The 22,406-nt window shown below is 38.4% G+C and overlaps 1 protein-coding gene across 1 annotated transcript in view; it reads right to left on the bottom strand.

The window, feature by feature from the left end:
• Nucleotides 1–21,878, bottom strand: part of DBT (dihydrolipoamide branched chain transacylase E2) — a 51,447-nt gene extending 29,569 nt beyond the window's left edge. Inside the window, exons 1-3 of the mRNA XM_039228482.1 lie at nucleotides 21,828–21,878; nucleotides 16,550–16,673; nucleotides 12,880–12,955 (exon numbers count right to left, since the gene is read on the bottom strand). Of these exons, the coding sequence (XP_039084413.1) occupies nucleotides 12,880–12,955; nucleotides 16,550–16,673; nucleotides 21,828–21,878 (251 nt within the window). The remainder of the gene's footprint in view (nucleotides 1–12,879; nucleotides 12,956–16,549; nucleotides 16,674–21,827) is intronic.
• Between the last annotated feature and the right edge of the window lie 528 nt (nucleotides 21,879–22,406).

The raw sequence follows: 22,406 nt of genomic DNA, 5'->3' as shown, positions 1-22,406 counted from the left end.
ATTTTTTTTAACGTTTATTCATTTTTGAGATAAAGACAGAGCATGAGCAGGGGTAGGGGCAGAGAGAGAGGGAGATACAGAATCCGAAGCAGGCTCCAGACGCCAAACCAGCAGCACAGAGCCCAATGTAGGGCTCGAATCCACGACTGTGAGATCAGGACCTGAGCCGAAGCCGGACACTTAACAGACTGAGCCACCCAGGTGTCCTGGAAGAACATTATTAACATGCCTATACTACCCAAAGCAATCTACACATTTAATCTCTATCAAAATACCACCAGCATTCTTTGCAGAGCTAGATCAAATAATCTTAAAATGTGTACGGAACCACAAAAGACCCTGGAGAGCCAAAGCAATCCTGAAAAAGAAAAACAAAACTGGAGGCATTACAATTCCAGATTTCAAGCTATATTACAAATCTGTAATCATCAAGACAGAATGGTATTGGCACAAAACAGACATATAGATCAATGGAACAGAACAGAAAACCCAAAAATGGTCCTACAACTGTATGGTCAACTCATCTTCAACAAAGCAGGAAAGAATATCTAATGGATAAAAGATAATCTCTTCAACAAAACAGGGCAACAATATGCAGAAGAATGAAACTGGGCCTTTTTCTTAAACTATGCATAAAAATAAATTTGAAATGGATGAAAGACCTAAATATGAGATAAGAAAACATCAACCCCCTAGAGGAGAACACAGGTAGCAAACTCTTTGACCTCAGCTGTTCCAAGTTCTTACTAGACATGTCACCAAAGGCCAGAGAAACAAAAGCAAACGTGAACTACTGGGACTTTATCAAGATAAAAAGCTTTTGCAGGGTGAAGGAAACAACCAACAAACTAAAAGACAGCCTACATAATGGGGAAGATATTTGCAAATGATATATTTGATAAAGGGTTAGTAATTAAAATCTATAAAGAATTTATCAAACTCAAAACCCAAAAACAAACAACCCCGTTAAGAAACTGGCAGAAGACATAAACAGACATTTTTCCAAAGAAGACATCCAGATGGCTAACAAACACATGAAAAGATGGTCAACATCACTCACCATTAGGGAAACAGAAATCAAAACCACAATGAGATACCACCTCACATCTGTCAGTTGGCTAAAATTAGCAACATGAGATACAACAGGTGTTGATGGGGATGCAGTTCTCTGCAAGAGGGAATTCTCTTGCACTGCATAATGGGGATGCAAACTGGTGCAGCCACTCTGGAGAACAATATGGAGGTTCCTCAAGAAACTAAAAATAGAACTATCCTATGATCTAGCAATTGCACTATTAGGTATTTACCCAAAAGATACAAAAATACAGATTCGAAGGGATACATGCACCCCAATGTTTATAGCAGCATTACCAGCAATAGCCAAACTATGGAGATAGCCCAAATATATACAACTGAATATTATTCAGTCATCAAAAAAAGTGAAAAATTTTCCATTTGCAATGACACGGATAGAGCTAGAATGTGTTATGCTAAGCAAAATAAGTCAATCAGAGGAAGACAAATATATCATTTCACTCATATTTGGAATTTAAGAAACAGAACAGAAGAACATATGGGAAGGCGGGGAGTGGTGGGTGAAGGGAAAAAAGGGAAACAAACCACAAAAGACTCTTAATGATAAAGAACAAACTGAGGATTGATGGAGGGAGGCGGGTGGGAGATGGGCCAGATGGGTGATGGGTATTAAGGAGGGCACCTGTAATGAGCACTGGGTGTTGTATGTAAGTGATGAATCACTGAATTCTACTCCTGAAACCAATATTGCACTGTATGTTAACTAACTAAAATATGAATTAAAAAAAATTGATGGCTTTATAATGTTTAAATATGTACTACATATGATAATAATAGCAAAAAGGAGGAGAGAAGGGAAAAATCTATACCAGAGCAATGTTGTTGTTGTTTTTTTTAATTTTTTATAGTTTATATATTTTTGACAGAGAGAGACAGGACATGAGCAGGGGAGGGCCAGAGAGAGAGGAAGACACAGAATCTGAAACAGGCTCCAGGCTCTGAGCTGCCAGCACAGAACCTGATGTGGGGCTCAAACCGATGAACCGTGAGATCATGACCTAAGCCAAAGTCGGATGCTTAACTGACTGAGCCACCCAGGCGCAATGTTTTTAATGCACTGTTTATTTATTAAAAATTTTTTAACATTTATTTATTTTTGAAAGGCAGAGAGACAGAGAAAGAGCAGGGGAAGGTCAGAGAGAGAGGGAGACAAAGAATCTGAAGCAGGCTCCAGGCTCTGAGCTGTCATCACAGAGCCTGATGCAGGGCTCGAACTCACAAGCTGCAAGATCATGACCTTAGCCGAAGTCGGCTGCTTAACTGACTGAGCCACCCAGGCACCCCTTAATGCACGATTTAAACTAAGTTGGTATTAACCCAAACTACATTGTTTTCATTAAGCCACAGGGCAATCAATAAGAAAGTAACTTAAAGTTATATATAGTAAAAGAAACAAAATTAAAATGGTACAGTAGAAATATCTATTTATCACAAATGAAGGCAGTAATGGAGAAATACATGAACAAAAAGCACATAAAACATAGAGAAGACAAACAGCAAAATGGCAGATGTGAATCTTACCTTATCCATAATTACATTTTATGCAAATGGCTTAAAGATGCCAATAAAAGACACAAATTGGAGGGGCGCCTGGGTGGCTTAGTCGGTTAAGCGTCCGACTTTCGCTTAGGTCATGATCTCGCGGTTCGTGGGTTTGAGCCCCGCGTCGGGCTCTGTGCTGACTGCCAGCTCAGAGCCTGGAGCCTGTTTCAGTCTGTGACTCCCTCTCTCTCTGACCCTCCCCTGCTCACGCTGTCTCTCTCTCTCTCCTAGAAATAAATAAAACATTAAAAAAAAAAAAAAGACACAAATTGGAAAAATGGATTTCAAAACATCATTCTACCACATGCAATCCACAAGAGAGACAAATAGGTTGAAAGTAAAAGGACACACACAAAAAATATCATGCAGGAGGGGAAGACAGTGGTGGAGTAGGAGGACCCTAGTCTCACCTTGTCCCACAAATAAGATTAGATAACTATCAAATCATCCTAAATACCCCAGAAATCAATCTGAAGACTGACAGAACAAACTCCACAACTTACAGGTGGAGAAGAGGCCACATCGATGAAGGGAGGATGTGCAGAGTCATGGTTTGGGAGAGAAACAGATCAGCCATTGCATGGAGGAGGGAGCCGCAGTGGCAGAGAAGGGTTAGAGACAGACTATCACACAGGGGAATGCATGGGGAAAACTAATTCGCATAGCAATTGGCTTGGAAAGTGAGATGGGCTGAATTTTGGGAGCTCCTGAAACCAGAGGGCCTTAAAGCCTGGAGTTTTAAAGGTCAACAAGCTTGCCTCTGATACAGTCTGAAGGCATTGGGGCTGCTCTTAGAGAGAAGGCAGGGCAAACCGTCTGCAGACATACAGCATGGAAACAGTGACTTTAAGAGCACCTGGGTCACAAGGTGGGAAGGTTATTTGTTCATCTCAGAGTATGTCCCAGAGAGGGCAGCATTCACAGAGAGAACCCATAGGAAACAAAAGAATTAACAGGTGCCATTTCCCTCCCCCACTGCTCAACAAAAGCACAGGACCACCTGAAGGAGGCAGTGCAGTGCTGACACTCAGAATTTAGCTTGCTTACAGAAAGTCCCACACCCACCACCCCATGCTCCAATGGAGCCACCCTTTCTTGTCATTCTTGCCTCAGTGCCAGCACAGTGGGCCGCATCCCCAAGAAAACCAGCCCAAACCCCTACCATCACTGTGTCTCCCAGTCTGGGAGCTTGCAAAGCCTCGGTTCCAGCAGTGGTGGCAACAGGTCTCATTGCACAAGCAGACCAGAGCACATCTAGTTAAAACATACCACAGTCAGGTCAGGGACCAAACAAACACTGCCCACAACAGACAAAGAAAGCTTCTGCAGACAATTAGCCTGAAGGATAAAAGGGCCAGAATAAAACAGCAGAGCACATTCCACACACATTGGAGAAACTCCCAGAAGCACCAGGCCCTGTGGAAGAGAGGACACTACACGGCAGGTCACTACAGGACCTCTTCTTTATAAGGCCATTACCCTCAAGAACAGGAGATGTAGCTGACTTTCCTAACACAAAGAAACAGGCACAGAGACTAAAACAACATGTGAAGACAGAGAAATGTGACCCAAATGACAAAGCAGGAAAAAAGCTATGGCTGGAGATCCAAGCAAAAGATATACAAGTAACATGCCTGATGGAGTGTTTCAAGCAATAAACATAAAAATACTTATTGGATTTGAGAAAAGAAATCAAAAAGGACCAGTCAGAGATAAAGAGTACAATAAGCAAGATTAGATGCACATTTAATACAATGTACAGCAGGCTGGAAGAAGCAGAAAAATGAATTAATGATCTAGAAGACACAGTAATGGAAAGTAATCAAGCTGAGCAACCGACTTAGGGAAATCAGTGACTCCATCAAACATAATAACATTCGTATTATAGGAGTGCCAGAAGAAGAGAGAGAAAAGAGTGCAGAAATTTATTTAGACAAATATCTGAAAATTTTTCTAATCTGGGGATGGAAATAGATATCGAGATCCAGAAGACACAGAGAACCTCCCCCCCAAAATTGACAAAAGCAGATCCACACCAAGCTGGCAAAATACAGTAATAAAGAAATTTTAAAAGCAGCAAGACAAAAGATAGTAACATACAAGGGAAATCACATAAGGCTATTAAAAGATTTTTCAGCAGAAACTTTCCAAGCCAGAAGAGAGTGGCATGATATATTCAAAGTGCTGAATGGGAAAAATCTGCAGCTAAGAATACTCTATCCAATAAGCCTATCATTCAGAATAGAAGGAGAGATAAAGAGTTTTTCAAATGAACAAAAATTATAGGTGTTATGGCTACTCAACCAGCCCTGCAAGAAATATTAAAGGGGTCTCTGTGTGTTTTTTTTGTTTTTTTAAAAAAAATTTTTTTTTAATGTTTTATTTATTTCTTGGAGAGAGATAGAGAGAGACAGCGTGAGCAGAGGAGGGTCAGAGAGAGAGGGAGTCACAGACTCTGAAACAGGCTCCAGGCTCTGAGCTGGCAGTCAGCACAGAGCCCGACGCGGGGCCCGAACCCATGAACCGCGAGATCATGACCTAAGCGAAAGTCGGACACTTAACCGACTAAGCCACCCAGGCACCCCTAAAGGGGTCTCTTTGAATGGAAAGGATAGACTGTGAGTGAAGGTATAAAGGCAGAAAACACAAAAGCAGTAAAAATGGATACTTCTGTAAAAAAATCAGTCGAAGTACTCACAAAATATAAAAGGCTATAAACTATGACACCATATGCCTAAAACATGGGGAGCAAAATGTGTTCAAATGACCATTAATTTAATTTAGACTGCTATACACAGAAGATGTTATATACAAACCTAATTGTAATAACAAATAAAAAACCACTAATAAATATGCAAAGAATAAAGAGAAAGAAATCCAAATATATCACTAAAACCCCAGCAAACCATGAAAGAAAGATAAGAAAAGTTCAGGGAAAATTTTCAGAAACGACCACAAAACAAATAATAAAATGATGAAAAACACATATCTATCAATAATTACTTTGAATGTAAGTGGGCTAACCATGCCAATCAAAAGACACCAGGTGACAGAATGGATAAAAAAACAAGACTCATCTATATCCTGCCTACAAGAGACTCATTTTAGACCTTAAGATACCTGCAGGTTGAAAGTGGGGATGAGGAAACATCTATCATGCAAATGCATGTCAAGAGAAAGCCGGAGTAACAATACTTATATCAGACAAAATAGACTTTAAAACAAAGGCTGTAACATGAGACAAAGAAGGAAATTACATAATAAGAAAGGGGACAATTCAACAAGAAGATATAACAACTGTAAATATTTATGCACTTAGCATGAAAGTACCCAAATACAGAAAACAGTTAATAACATAAAGAAACTTATCTATACAATGGAATACTACATGGCAATGAGAAAGAATGAAATCTGGCCATGTGTAGCAAGATGGATGGACCTTAAGGGTGTTATGCTGAGCGAAATAAGTCAGGGAGAAAAGGACAAATATCATATGTTTGCACATATAGGAGGATTGGGAGGAACTTAACAGAGGACCATGGGGGAGAAGAAGGGGGGAAATGGTGGGGGAAAGGAGGAGAGGCAAACCATGAGAGACTCTTGAATGCTGAGAACAAACTGAGGACTCATGGGTGTGTGTGGGGGGAGGAGGGAGATGGGCATGGAGGAGGGCACTTGTGGGGATGAGCACTGGGTGTTATGTGGAAACCAACTTGACAATAAGCTATCTGTAAAAAAAGTAAATAAATAAAATAACATAAGAAACTAATCAATAATAATACAATAATAAATGGGGACTTTAACATCCCACTTACACCAATGGACAAGATCATGTATACAGAAAATCAATAAGGAAACAATGGCTTTGAATGACACTCTGGGCTCATGTATTTAACAGATATATTTAGAACATTCCATCCTAAAACAGCAGAATACACAACTTTTTCAAGTGCACAGGGAACATTCTCCAGAATAGATCACATATTAGGCCACAAAACAAGCATTAACAAATTCAGGAAGACTGAAGTCATACTATGCATATTTTCTGATCACAATGCTACGAAACTAGAAGTCAACCACAAGAAAAAATATGGAATGACCACAAATACTTGGAGGTTAAATAACATGAATGGGTCAAACAGGAAATAAAAGAAGAAATTTACAATGTACATGGAAATAAATGAACAGGAAACCACAAGGTCCAAAGCTTTTGGGATGTAGCAAAAGCAGTTCCAAGAGGGAAGTTTATAGCAATACAGACAGACCTACGTCAAGAAGCAAGAAAAATCTCAAGTAAATGATCTAATCTTACATTTATAGGAGCTAGAAAAAGAACAACAAACAAAACTGAAAACCAGCGGAGGGAAGGAAATGATATAGATTAGAGCAGAAAAAAATGATATAGAAACTAAACAACAACAAAAACCAAAACCCACAATAGAACAGATCCATGAAACCAGGACCTGGTTCTTTTGAAAAAAATCAATAAAATTGATAAGCCTCCAGTCATATTTTTTAAGGCAAAAAGAGAAAAGACTCAAATAAATAAAATCACAAATGAGAGAGAAGAAGTAACAACCAACACCACAAAAATAAAAACAATTATAAGAAAACATTATGAAAAACCATCTGCCAACAAACTGGGACAACCTGGAAGAAATGAGTAAATTCCTAGAAACATATAAACTACTAAAACTGAAACAACGAAGAAATAGAAAACTTGGACAGACAACCAGCAAAGAAATGGAATCAGTAGTGAAAAAACTCCCCCCGAACAAAAGTCCAGAACCACACACCTTCACAGGCAAGTTCTACCGAACATTTAAGGAAGAGTCAATACCTATTCTTTTCAAACTAGTCCAAAAAAACAGAAAAGGAACGAAAACCTCTAAACTCCTTCTAAGAGGCCAGCATTACCTTGGTACAAAAAAACAGATAAAGACTCCACTAAAAAGAGAAGTACAGGCCAATATCGCTGATGAACACACGTGCAAAAATGCTCAACAAAATACTAGCAAACCAAATCTAACAATACATTAAAAAAATCATTCACCATAATCAAGAGGGATTTATTCCTGGGTTGCAAGCATGGTTCAATATTTGCAAATCAATCAACATGATACATCACATCAATAAGAAAAAAACGTAAGAACTATATGATTGTTTCAATAGATACAGAAAAAGCTTTTGACAAAGTACAATATCGATTCATGATAAAAACCCTCAACAAAGCAGGTCTAGAGGGATCATACCTCAACATAATAAAGGCCATATAAACAGCTAACATCGTCCTTAATTAGGAAAAACTGAGAGCTTTTCCCTAAGGACAGGAATAAGATAAAGATGCCCACTCTCACCACTTTTATTTAACATAGTACTGAAAGTCCTAGCCACAGGAATCAGACAACAAAAAGAAATAAAAGGCCTCCCAGTTGGTCAGGAAGAAGTAAAACTTTCACTATTTGCAGATGACATGGTACTATATATGGAAAATCCAAAAGACTCCACCAAAAAACTGCTAGAACCGATGAACGAATTCAGTAAAGTTGCAGGATACAAAATCAATGTACAGAAATCTGTTCCATTTCTATACAGCACTATTGAAGCAGAAAAAAGAGAAATGAAGAAAATAATCTCATTTATAATTGCAAACCTAACCAAAGAGGTGGAAGACCGGTACGCTGAAAGCTATAAAAACCGATGAAAGAAAATGAAGATGATATAAAGAAATGGACATTCCATGCTCATGGATTAGAAGAATATTATGAAAATATCTATACTACTCAAAGCAATCTATATATTTAATGCAATCTCTATCAAAATACCAACAGCATTTTCCACAGGAGTAGAACAAATAATCCTAAAATTTGCATGGAGCCACAAAAGATCCTGAAGAGCCAAAGCAATCTTGAAAAAGAAAAGCAAAGCTGTAGGGTTCGAAATTCCAGACTTTACAAAATTCCAGTTACATTACAAAGCTGGAGTAACCAGAACAATATGGCAACTGGCACAAAAATAGACACATATTTCAATAGAACAGAATAGAAAATCCAGAAATACACTCACAATTATGTGGTCAATTACTCTTTGACAAAGCAGGAAAGAATATTCAATGGGAAAAAGACAGTTGGTGCAACAAATGGTGTTAGGAACACTGGACAGGTACATGCAAAAGAAGGAACTGGACCACTTTCTTACACTACACACAAAAATAAACTCAAAATGGATTAAAGACCAAAATTTGAGACCTGAAACCATAAAAATCCTAGAAGAGAACATGGGCAGTTACTTCTTTAACATAGGCTATAGCAACTTCTTTCTAGATACGTCTCTTGAGGCAAGGGAAATAAAAGCAAAAATAAACTATTAGTACTACTTCAAAATAAAAAGCTTCTGCATAGTGAAGGAAACAACCAACAAAACTAAAAGACAATGTACTGAATGGGAGAAGATATTTTTAAATGACACATGTAATAGTATCCAAAATATATAAAGAACTTACAAAACTCAAAACCCAAAAAACAAATAATCCAATTAAAAACAGGGCAAAAGACATGAACAGACATTTCTCCGAAGACATCCAGATGGCCAACAGATGCATGAAAAGATGCTCGTCATTACTTACCATCAGGGACACACAAATCAAAACTACAATGCAATATCACCTCACACCTGTCAGAATGGGTAAAATCAACAACACAAGAAAAAACAGGTGTTGGTGAGGATTGGAGAAAAAGGAACCTTCATGCACTGTTGGTGGGAATGCAAATGGTGCAGCCAATGTGGAAAACAGTCTGGATTTTCCTCAAAAAGTTAAAGAATAAAACTACCCTACTATCTAGCAATCATACTACTGGGTATTTACCCAAAGGATACAAAACACTAATTCAAAGGGATACATACACCCTCTGTTTAAAGCAGTACTATCTATAATAGTCAAGACATGGAAGCAACCTAAGTGTCCACTGATCAATGAATGGATTAAGATGATGTGGTATATATACATATAATGGAAAAAGCCATAAAAAAGAATGAAATCTTGCCTTTTGCAACAACACAGATGGAGCTAGAAAATATAATGTTAAGTGAAATAACTCAGTCAGAGAAAGACAAATACCATATGATTTTACTCATATGTGGAATTTAAGAAACTAAACAAATGAGCAAAGGGGGGAAAAAAAGAGACACAAGCCAAGAGACTCTTAATTGCAGAGAACCATCCCATAGTTACCAGAGGGAGGTGGAGGGATCAGTGAAACAGGTGATAGGGATTAAGGAGTGCATTTGTTGTGATGAGCACCAGATGAGAGATGTAACTTCGAATCACTACTTTGTACACTTGAAACTAACATAACACCGTATGTTAACTGGAATTAAAATAAAAATTAAAAAAAAAAGAAAAAGCATATACCTAATACATATCACCACACTTACACCATATACACCCACCACACATATATTACACACACACCACCAGACACCAAACTCACATCACACATATACCACACATGCCCTACACATATACCACTCATACCACACATGCACATGACCCACACAACACACACAAAATACACAAATACATGTATCTCACTAACATACAGCACACATATAACCAACACACAAGAGACAACACTCATATAACACACACAACAAACAGTAATGCAACAGACACACATTTCACAAATATATTATCCATACACCATGCATACACACCACACAGTCACACATAAAACATACCCAACACACACACCACACATAGATTACATGCACAAACACAAATACTGTACGTATTTGTACACTCACACTCAGCATATACCACCGCACATAAAAAAACACTTCATACATACCCAACACACACACCACACATAATTACATACACCACCACACACTCCACACACACAACACTCACAAAATGCATAAACTACATACAAAATCAAGACATATACCACATTATTGTCTCATAAAAATCATGCATTTAGCACATACACATCACACAACACCACACATTTGATAATACATACAAAACACACATACCACACACACACACTAAAAAAATCATGCAAACATTAACCCACAGCGAGTTGGGAGTGGCTGTACCAGAATCAGACTAAATTGGCTGTACTAATATCAGACTAAGTTGACTTTATGATGAAAGGACATATATAATCCAAACTTTTGTTGTGGAAGTTTATCAAAGACTTTTTGAAACTGAAGTATTTTTCTTCTTTATCCATATATTTGCTCCTACAAATTCTAAGAATAAAGGTTTTACTACCACTTATATAAACATGTCACCTTCTGTTAAATCATGTTTGCTGATACATTCAAATTTCTGTTCTCTGTGTATAGCACAGAATTCTGCTTCTTAGCATTTTACAAACTGTATTACAACACAGATTTTTTTTCCCCTTGAGCTGAGACTTATAGATATTAAGCTAGAGAAAAAGCACACAGATTCAAGAAAGCTGTTAACATTTCTTAAGGAACTTCTAAGAGCATCTGGGTGGCTCAATTGGTTAAGCATCTAACTTGGGCTCAGGTCATGATCTCGCATGAGTTAGAGTCCTGTAACGGGCTCTGCACTAACAGTGCAAAGCCTGCCTAGGATTCTCTTCTCTCTCTCTCTGCCCCTTCTCCACTTGTACTCTCTTTCTCTCTCTCTCTGCCCCTTCTCCACTTGTACTCTCTTTCTCTCTCTCTCTCTCTCTCTCTCTCAAAATAAATGAATAGACAACAACAAAAAAGAGCTGAAAAACTTTGGTCCAATATGTTTTTTTCATTTAACGAACTATTAATTTTCATTAGGAATGAAATAATCTCCTTTTCCAAGAACCTTAAAACCTTATGTCAAGTAAATAACTCTAGAGAATTAATACAAGGTAGAAATTAAGAAATGTGAAAAAAATCATCTACAAAGACTAGTCTTGGTCTTAGAAAGAATGTATCAGTAACTTAAACGTCCATAATACTTTGCAGATTTTAAATGTATTTTCTATACATTACATTATTTGATCCTCAGTAACCCTCGTGAGGTGGCAGGGTAAGTACTGTTACCCTCATTTTAGACATTGAGAATCAAAGGCTCAGTAGAGACAAAGTGAGTCCCAGGCAAGATGGCTCAGTTTCAGAGGCAGGCTCTTCCGGTTTGAGGTCCACTGCCGTTTCCTAAATCTCACTGTGCCACCAGACATGTAACTGCAAGGCACAGTTATGCCCTTATCCTTTTGTAACTTACAAGGCAATAATAGGGAGAGATAGAGCAAGAATGTTCAGGTGGCTGAATCAGATTCTTGAGGGGATCTTCAATAGTGTAAGACTACGGTGACAGAGTATCTATTTATTCATCTTAACTGATACCTTTAAAAATCAGTTCCCCACCCAGAAGTGTTTGTTTTTTTCTTTTTTTCAAAAAGTGAAAGATGGTAAAGAGGCAGAAGGAGGACTAAGGCAGTAGAGGGTTTTTTACTTCTGTTTCAAGCCTTTTTCTGAAAAATGTTTAGCCTTTTCAAAACCTATTTTTTGATTGATACCTGTTGGTATTATATTTGAACCTATTTGAAAAATATAGGCAAACTGTCAGGGAATGGTGAGTCGAATGTACTTGCATTCTTACTGAGGTCATTTCCAGTACGGTAAGGACAGCTTAGACTCTATTATGATTTTAAAATAGTTTGGAAAGAAATAGTAAGTTCGTACACAAATGCCATTCAAACACCTGGTCATACCAAGTTAACATCTGTTACAGGTTAATTTCTAGGTTTTAGCAGATGGGGTGCTTGGGTGGCTCAGTCCGACTTTGGCTCAGGTCATGATCTCACGGTCTTTGGGTTTGAGCCCCACATCAGGCTTTGTGTTGACAGCTCAGAGCCTGGAGCTTTCTTCAAATTCTGTGTCTCCCTCTCTCTCTGTCTCTCCCCTGCTCACACTCTGTGTCTCTCTCTCTCAAAAATAAACATTTAAAAATTTTTTTTAAATTTCTCTTTTTTAGCTGAAGTGATGGGTGGGCAGTAAAAAATTTTTTAAGAGAAGAAAACATAATTCTTAATAACTTACATCAAATAAAATATCCTGATGTGTGATAAATTGTATTAACAACATATTAGCAATACAAAGTACCTTACTGCTTTAAAAAAGAAAAAAAAACACTGTTAAAGAAAGAAGCTTCTCAACTCAAATAATTCCTACTTATTTTGGCACACGTTATTTTTACATTGACTGAAAATATTTTTCAGAATAACTTACCATTCCTTAATAGTTACTTCTCTAATCCCTTCTCCAATGTCTGAGAGTTTGAATTGAACAATCTGTCCCTGCAGAGCTTCAAGGAAAAATGACAAATGATCTCATTAAATACGTAATATATTTCTAATAGATACTTTTATAGCTAAAATTAGAAAATATTCTCAAGCAGAAGCAGATACTATTGCACTTCACAGACAAAAAAGCATTTTATAATTTTTAAAAGCATAATTGTCATTCATAACCATCAAAGATTTAAATAAATTATTCAGGGGGCGCCTGGGTGGCTTAGTCGGTTAAGCGTCCGACTTTCGCTTAGGTCATGATCTCGCGGGTCGTGGGTTCGAGCCCCGCGTCGGGCTCTGTGCTGACTGCCAGCTCAGAGCCTGGAGCCTGTTTCAGTCTGTGACTCCCTCTCTCTCTGACCCTCCCCTGCTCATGCTGTCTCTCTCTCTCTCCTAGAAATAAAAAAAAAAAAAAACATTAAAAAAAAATTAATAAAAAAAAAGGTGCTCCTCTATCTTTAGACAGCTGTTAATCAAAATTGCTTATAAAACACACAACAAGCTGATTAAGGTAGTAAAATTTTCTTTAATAAATATGAGGAGTCAGTTAATGGTTAAGAAATACAAATACATTTTTGATACGGAAGTATTAGGTACCTCTTGTTTCTTCTCTATCTAGTAAGTTGGGTCCTCTCACAGCCTGCTGTTCATAGTATAAACTAGAACCTTTCTGAAAAAATAGTTTGGTGTTAAGTATCAAAAACTTCTAAAAAAATAAAAAAAGAGGGGTGGCTGGGTGGCTCAGTCAGTTAAGTGTCCAACTTCAGTTCAGGTCATGATCTCATGATCTCACAGTTCACAAGTTCAAACCCTGCCTCAGGCTCTGTGCTGACAGCTGAGAGCATAAAGCCGGCTTCAGATTCTCTGTCTTCCTCTCTCTGCCCCTCCCCCATTCATTCTCTCTCTCTCTCTCTCTCAAAAATAAATAAACATTAAAAAAAAAAAAGCCCTTATCTTTGACTCAATAAGCAATTTTACCTTTAAGGCTTTTCTCCCCTGAGGAAATAATTAAGATAGGTACAAAAAGATTTGTGCTCAAGAATAGTTATCACAGAGTTAAAATGAAGACCTGGAATATCAATCTAAGTCACCAAAAACTGACAAGTAAATATATTATGGCACTTCTATACAAAACAATATTACACAAGGAACATGTGCAAGAAGAACATGGAAATATTGTGCACAGTATGGTCAGGGAATAACACACAACTCCGTATGGCTGAAGATAATATATGTGACAAGAAATCGGCCCAGATTTAAAAAGGCTTTCTTTGGGGTGCCCAGATGGCTCATTTAGTTAAGCATCTGACTCGCAACTTCAGCTCAGGTCATGATCTCACAATATGTGAGATCTCTCTCCTCTGCCTCCCCTGCTCGTACATGCACTCTCTCCCACAAAATAAATAAACTTAAAAAAAAAAAAAAAAAGACTTTCTTTGCCATGCCAACGTGAGGTGTATGTAATTTATCCTAAAGGTAATCAGGAGCCAGTTGTAAGTAAATATGGTCATAAATATTTTGCAGCTGCTCCCATAAGACATAGAGTCTGATTCACCACTAGTTAAATCTATGCTGGCCTATCACTTGCTTGGACAATAGAATATAACAGAAATGAAGTTGTACAAATTCTGGAGCCTAGACCTCAAAGGGCCTTGCAGCTTCTTACCCCTCTTGGAATACTGCCTCGAGATCCCTGAGTATGGAAGCCTTCTAGTCTACTGGAGGATGAAAGGCTACGTGGTGGAGGAATAACATGCTCCACCCGAAAGCCAGCACCACTGTCAGATGTGTATGTGAGACCATCTTAGACCCCCCAGCCCAGATGCTCCTCTAGCTGAATACAGCCATGTTAGCGAGTTCAGCAGAGTGAAACCAGCAGAGAGGCACCCAGGTAACCCTGAGAATACTGAGAAATAATAACTCATTGTTGCTTTAGGTCACGAAGTTGTAGACAGAGTTGTTATTCAGGAATAATAAACCAATAGGGAGTACACCTGCAATTTCAGATCTGTAACTTGAGATCTGTAGTTTAGAAACAAATCTCTCTGGCAGGAATGTAATGGATGGGGTTGGGGAGGAGGGGACAGACAAAGTAGTTAGGAGGCTACTACAGGTAAGAAACGGTAATATATTTATATATTTTCAAATCTGTCTAAAAAAGAGAAGACAAATTTAAGAATCACGTAGGATATAAAATTAATAGATCTGGGTAATCAGTTTGATGTGAAACAGGAATCAGGAAGACTCCAGGTTTCTAGCTTAAATATTCAGAGTGAGGGGATATAGGAAAGAATATATCCAGAGCACCAAAACAGTGCCTTGGCAGATAGTAGGTGATCAATAAATATTTGTGTTAAATGGATATATTCTCACAACAATACTATAAGTTAGATATGATGATTAAACTCATAATACAGATGATGAAATAGAAAGAAATTAAATAACTTGTTTAAAGTTACACAGCTAGTAACTGATAGACCAAGAACCCAAAGCTCAAGATAAGTGTGCAAAGTGTAGAGCAGGAAGTTGGAATTTCTGCTTGAATGACCTCTATTTTCTCTGAGAAGGGAAAAGATCAACTTTTAAAAATAAAAATCTGAGCCTGGGTGGCTCAGCTGGTTGAGCGTCTGACTCTTGAGCTCAGTTGTTTGAGCATTTGGCTCAGGTCATGACCTCAGGGTTGTGAGATCAAGCCTCTGATCAGTCTCCACAGTGGGTGTGAAGCCTGCTTAAGAGTCTCTCTCAATCTTGCCCACACCTTCCCACATGCATGTGTGTGCATGCACAAGTTCTCTGTCTCTCAAAGTAAATAAAAATAAAAATAAAGTAAGTAAATAAATCTTTTTAAAAAGTGGTGAAGACAGGGTTTATATATCTTAGGATGTTGTGAAAGATGACCTATAAAAGGCATAGAAGGACTGACTAATCTCAGGGGTTGGATCTGCCCAGAATTCCCCCATTTTTCACTGCTCGCACAGACTAAGGCACCAAGTATCTGTCGAAAGCTTAACGATGTAACAGAAATCTAGGGTTCATTATCAAAGTTCTAAATGGAACATTGGGGAAAAAAAGTTTTAGTGCACTTGCCAGATCTAATACCTGAAGCCTCAAGTTCTTTACAGAGGGTAGAAAAAGATGGGAGAAAGGTAATTAAAGGTAAAAGTCTGGGAACTTTGTGCTTTTAGAAGCACCTCAGGCTGGTTTTATCACACAATCTTAACACAACAGACTGAGGTACATGTTTCATCCACTCAATAATACAGTGACAAGACGAGGATACATTATTGTTTGTTTTATATTGTGTTGACTGCTAAGTCAATAACTGACCTGACTATTGCACTTAGCTGAGTCAGATGAAAAGAACAGGTGACCCAAGACAATCCATTTCCCACATTTGAAGACATAAGCATTAAGGGAAAGATGTGAAAGAGGAGAGGGGTCACAGAAAAAATATAAGAAAAGGACAGATTCGGGGAGAGCAAAGAGACCCAAGCTAGACAGAAAAAGTTAACTTTTTTTACTTCTATAAGTCTTCAATTACTTTTTAAAAAGTTCTGAGTAAGATACAAAACCTTATTTCATATGGGCTATTTTGAGATCATACTTACCAGCAGTTGTTTTTAGCAACTGATGTGGATGACTATACTTGAATGAAGTATAACCAAGGAAACACACATATTTTGGCTTCAAAACATGAACATTACTACGGGTTTGAAAGTAGCGAACACAAATCTAAAGATGGGAAAACAAAAAAAGTAAAAGCTTTTATGAATGTTCTTGATGGCTTATCTCTGTAAGTATATATTCAGTTTCAAGTTTATGCTAAAAGTGGAACAGTCATTATCAAAATACAAACAATATAAAATTATCTAGGCCAAAATCTGAACTGGCCAAAACCTGTTGTCAGGGACAATCAAGTTTATTAAGATTGGTTATTTCTTAAGTACTGTATTTCTGTTCAAGAAATCAAAGGAATCTGAACTCTAGCACCCAAAGAACATTTTGTTGTTCTAGTATTTCATAAAATTATATCCTTGGAGTCAGATTTATTTATGTGCTTTTGATCCTTGTCTAAAATTTCTTATAAAAGTAAAGAAATTTTAACAATGTATTCTGTACAAACACATCACTTTGTAAGTATAGTTCAGTCATTAAAGACTTCCTAAAATAAAACTTAAAGAATTCAAAACTGACTTTTAGTATCTAAAGACACTGAAAAACATGTACAACGCTGTACAGAAAGGTTTCCTTACTGGAATTTACAGATGACTCTTTAGATGCAACTATTTTATATAATATCCTAGACTAATGTATGACAATATATAATAGAAATAAGTGGGCCTGAATTTATTTAACTTAATATATTAAAACCTAAATGTCTGAAAGGTAGACTATTTTATTTTGAAAGTTAATATTTCAATGTTATTAATACCTGGTTAACTACATCACACTTTTAAATGTAATGTATAGAAAGTTTTAATCTTCTCAATGTATCTAAGAATACTGTCATGTACTTAAGATTTTTTTTACTAATGTAGGAGTTACTTTTACTTAAAAATTACTTTATCGTCATGTACTTTATACTTTATACATTAGCCCTTAAAAGTTCAAAGTTATGTTATAGTACACAGTATGTTTTACAGTCATATTATAATATGTATTTATAAATAAGAATTTTGTTCTTTTTCTGACAACAAATAATATAAAAACAAATATTTGGTTTACTGATAGGAATAATACGCTTAACTTACTATGTGAAATTTCACCATAATTTCCAAGCTGTTACTGATTTCTGAAGGCAAAGAAAAACTAAAGATCCCCTTTCTAAAACACAAATAATCTTAAATCGTGCATCTTAGTTTTATTTTAAGAGCTAACCTGAAAACAACTAATCTTTATAATATCTGTGTTTTATTATTCTTATTAACATTGGATTAACATTCAAATCTAACTCAAATTGATAGCTTAAAATTTAGCAGATTGTCAAAGAATGCTTTCTCCCAAGCCCCCATTTTTTGTGTCTTTCCTTTCTCCTTCAACTCCCATAACCCTGGCTCTTGGTTGACACCAAAATCAAAGATGTAAATCAACCTTTGCTTCATCAGACATTCATAAATTTAATTTAGGGCCAGTAAATGGAAGTTTTGAATTACACAGGTTCACCTTGATTTGAAAAAAATAGTTCTTTTAAAAGAACTTTGAAAGAAAATTAAACTAATAGAAGGTCCTACCTTCAACATCACAAGTTTTATTGAAGATCTACTAATCAGGCAAAGGGGGCATAAACTACCAAATATTTATTGAATGCCTTCTATCTGCTGGGTACTTTAAATGCACCATCTTCTTCTCATAGTTATCTTCTAGAATAGGCATATAAGTCCTCTTTAACACATGAGAAACGAATGATCAGAGAGGTAAAGTGATTTGTCCAAGGTCCCATGGCAAACAAAAGGCAAAATTCAGCTCTGAAACCAAGTAAGTTTGACTTCAAAGCCAAAGCTCAATCACAAAACATTGTTATAAGTAGGAGAAATAATCCCTGCTTTTTTCCTACATTGGACAAATAATCCCAATAATCCCTGAATTTATGAGCTAACTGAAACACACACACACACACACACCTGCATGGGCATGTATGCTCTATTTTTTGTAATAAGTATCGGCAGCAGGTGTTAGAGGAATTTAAGCGTAGAGTTTTTTTTGTGTTTTGCTTTGTTTTTTCCCAGTTGGTTTGACCTAGGAAGGCCTCTTGGAGGAAAAGTTGAGGACTTGCATCATAAGTATTAATAATTAAAGAGCAGAAATGCACTTTTAAGGCAGAGGAAACAGCATAAAGGAACTGCTGTGGGAACTTGTCTCCAGGGGCACTGAATGGCTTGATCAAATTTATAAAAGGGAGCAGTGTAAGTGGCTCAAGGGCCAAATTATTGATGACTGTAAATGTCAAGTTAAGGAGTTTGAACTCCTACACTATAGGTTGTTGGAGAAAAAGGATTAAGAAATTAATCTAGTTGCAGTTTGTTGATTAGATTATAACAGATAAAGCCAAGTAAGAGAGGAAAAAGAAAGTAATATAGTATTTAAGGCATGAAAGAACAGGCTCCTGAAGTGATTTGTAGTGGAAAAAGAGAAAGCAACTTAAGTGCAACAGGAATTAAGTCATAAACAGCAACTAAATGGATTAAGAGAAGGCTAAAAAACATGAATGAAGTTGCTGAATGGAAAGATAAAAAAGCAACAGGAGGGAGAAAGAGAAAAAATAATTTTTCAAGTCAAAAAATATATTTTTCCTGGAAGCAGAATATAAAAAATAGGAGATGAAACAAAGGTTTAGCAGACTCAAGTAAGGAAATAAATAATAATTAAACAGGCATTTGTTGAGCACTCCTGAAAACAGGAATCGTGCTGGGCTTGGGAATTCAAAGCTAAGTAAGCTACAGAATACAGTCCCTGAATTCAAACTGCTTCATTACAGGAAGACAGTAAAACAGAAAAATTCAGGGTTAATTCAGTATAAGTTAATTAAGAGTCAAATGCATGTAGGTAGAGAACAAAATAGGTGTTAATTCCTTCTCTTATGGAACATACAGTCCATGCCTTCAAAGATAAAGACAAGGACATTGGTGATTAGGACATAGTGTTACAATGGGAGAAACAGAGTGTTAAAGGAACCCAAAGGAGGGAACCTACCTGGGGAAAATGAACTTGAAGTAAGATCTAAGGGATTAGTAGGAGTAATCCAGAGGATGAGGTGTGTTAGGAGATGAGGCCATAGGGAAGGAAGGCAAGAGTCTTTAAAGCAGAGGAAATACATGTGCAAAGGTCTGGAGTTTGGAGTCAAGAGAGAGCAGTGTGCTCAATTAAGTGAAGTTCAATACAGTTCCCGTGTAGTTTAGTATGGGGTAAGGGTGAGGGACGTGTCAGAGTGGGGGGTTGGGATGGATAAACTTCAGCAAAAATGAAGCCTGAGAGATTTGGAAAGGTCCAGATCATACACTGCCTCATAGTCTTGTAAATTTTGGACATTTTGCTGAGGGCAGTTTTAAGCAAGGAAATGACATTCTCAAATTTGTGGCTTACTTTTTAAGGTCATCCTGGCTACACTATGGAGAATGGGTTGGAGAGCCATCAGATTGGAGGCAGAAAGTCCAACTAGTCCTTACCCTGGACGGACCAGGATAGCAGCAGTTAGGGGCACAGCAGAGAATTATAACTATATTTTGGAGACTTACAGGCTAGAATCAAAAGAGAAACAGGTCTGAGGGTTTAGTTCTGGAACCTAGAATCCGATGTGCTACTGAGGCATTACGGCAGACACTGTGATGGGGCTACAGCTAGCAACAAGACTGCTTGTGCCAGCTGTGGCCACGTAACATAGTCCTGACCAATGTGTCTGACCACCCCTTCTCCTTCCTGCCTTTAATATGAAGTTGTAGCAGCCCTCTTGTAACCATCTGGAAAAGGCCACATGACTTGCTGAAATGACAACCTTGATAAATACGAGCCACTTAACCCATGCCAGCTTCCATCGAACTTCGGGATGCATAGATATTTAATTTCCCATTTATTGGCTGGGTTTTTATTATTTGCAGCTGAAAAATACTTAATATGTATGTACGCAATTGGAGATTCCTAGGACAGTAGAATATATATGGGACTGGAGTAGAGCTGGCTTGAAGACTGGGGAACTTTAGGAATCATCAGCACATAAATGGCAACTAAATTCAAAGTGGCTGAAATAGTCCAGAAAGTGCCAAAAGTGCTGAGGGCCAAAGTCAGAGCCCTTAGAAACACCTATACATATTTAAAAGTTGGCAGGAAAATAGGAGATTAGGATGAAGTGGCAAACATAGAAGAAAAATATTAGGAAACTAGTGTTAACGGAAGCCAAACAAGGAGAACTCTCAAAAGAGAGGCCAACACCTAGCAAGGTACAAATCTCAAGTTACACAGTATCCTCTGAGAACTCCTTTCAGACCCCTGAGACCCCTCCTATGTGTTCCTGTAACTCTATAAAGTCCCATCATAGCATTTCTCAAGCTGTTATAATAGCTTGTTTATGTCTCTCTCTCTTTCCTCTGTCTTCCACCAAAAGGCTGAAACTACTCTGAGATGGCGGTGGTCTTATTCATATTTGCATCCCTAGTGGCTAGCACAGTACCTGGTACACAGCAGGCTCTTGACAAATTTTGTAAAATCAGGGGTCGATCACTGTTAAGATCTTAGGGAAGTGGGGTGCCAGAAAGTAAAACCCTGCACAAACAGGATGAAACACTATGATTACTAGCATATTAGGTGTTTGGTGCTAAAAGGTTGTTGAAAGGAGGGAACTTCAGGGAAGACGGTGGTGGGTCGGAGCTCTGGTGATAAGAAGGCTGGAAAGATACGTGGCGCAGACACAGGAGAGAAATACAGGTCCACAGATGACGTGTAAGCCTCTGCTCCTCGGAGGCAAGAGTCCATGGTGTTATGCTTTGCTTCATGGGTCTCTGCCTCTAGACTGTAAGTTCTCCGAGGCAGGGGTCGTGTTGTCAGTGTTTCGCACAGTGGGTGCTTAATGAATATATAGCTCCACATCCCCAGCGCGTATCATAATGCCTAGCACCTAGATAGAGCTCAATAAAACGCTAACGGGTGAAAGGCCAATTGAGCCTGGGTGGAGATAAATCTGGAACGCGAGCGAGTGGTCCCAGAAGCGTGGCCAGGTGAGGGAGGAGTGGGTCTCCAGAGCCGTCCGCTCACCACCTTCTCGGCCCTTCACTTGGCATACATCCTTTTACCGCTCCATCCCGCGTGCCCTCTCCGCGTGGCACTCGGAAGACAAAGTAACACAGCTCCCCGGGAATACTCCCGACACATCACTCCTTCCTGAACCCAACCGCTTACCGGCCGCCCAGCATTCCGGCTCCAGGTTCTCAGCACTCGCACTGCAGCCATCTTACCCGGAAATGACAAGCGCTCGGCGGTTGTTAGAGTTGTCTCCGAGGGGCGACCTATCGGGAGCCGGGAAACGCACCTCCCCCTGAGCGGCCAATGGCGAGGGACGGAACGAGCCTCCCACCGGACAGCCAACCAGCGGGCGGGGCGGGGCCCGACGGACACACGAGGGGCGGGGAGTCGCGCGCGGAGGTAAAGGAGCGTGCTGGAGTGGGGAGAAGCGGGGAGGCGTCAGCTCAAAGTTAATTTCTGGGACAAGGTTGGGCAAGCATTGCAGTGTTCGCCAACGATCATCTTTTGAGTCCATGACGTGGAAATAGAGTGTGAAGGGACCACAAAGGAAGAGCACTTATCTGGAGAGAGTTATGGTGGAGACCTGAGGGATGACTTAGAAAATATCCCCTTTCAGCTTGTACTATAACCGTCGTGATTACAGAAAATGGGACATTTCTATACTCGGTGGCAAGACGCGGTGCCACTGAGTCTCAGGTCTATGATGGAATACTACCCAGTGACCGATATTTCTTA

The sequence above is a fragment of the Hyaena hyaena genome, unplaced genomic scaffold (assembly GCF_003009895.1).
Source record: "Hyaena hyaena isolate Hyena2069 unplaced genomic scaffold, ASM300989v1 scaffold_32, whole genome shotgun sequence".
Taxonomy (NCBI): Eukaryota; Metazoa; Chordata; class Mammalia; order Carnivora; family Hyaenidae; genus Hyaena; species Hyaena hyaena.
The sequence above is the reverse complement of the archived record's forward strand: the minus strand, read 5'-3'. Positions and strand labels throughout refer to the sequence as shown.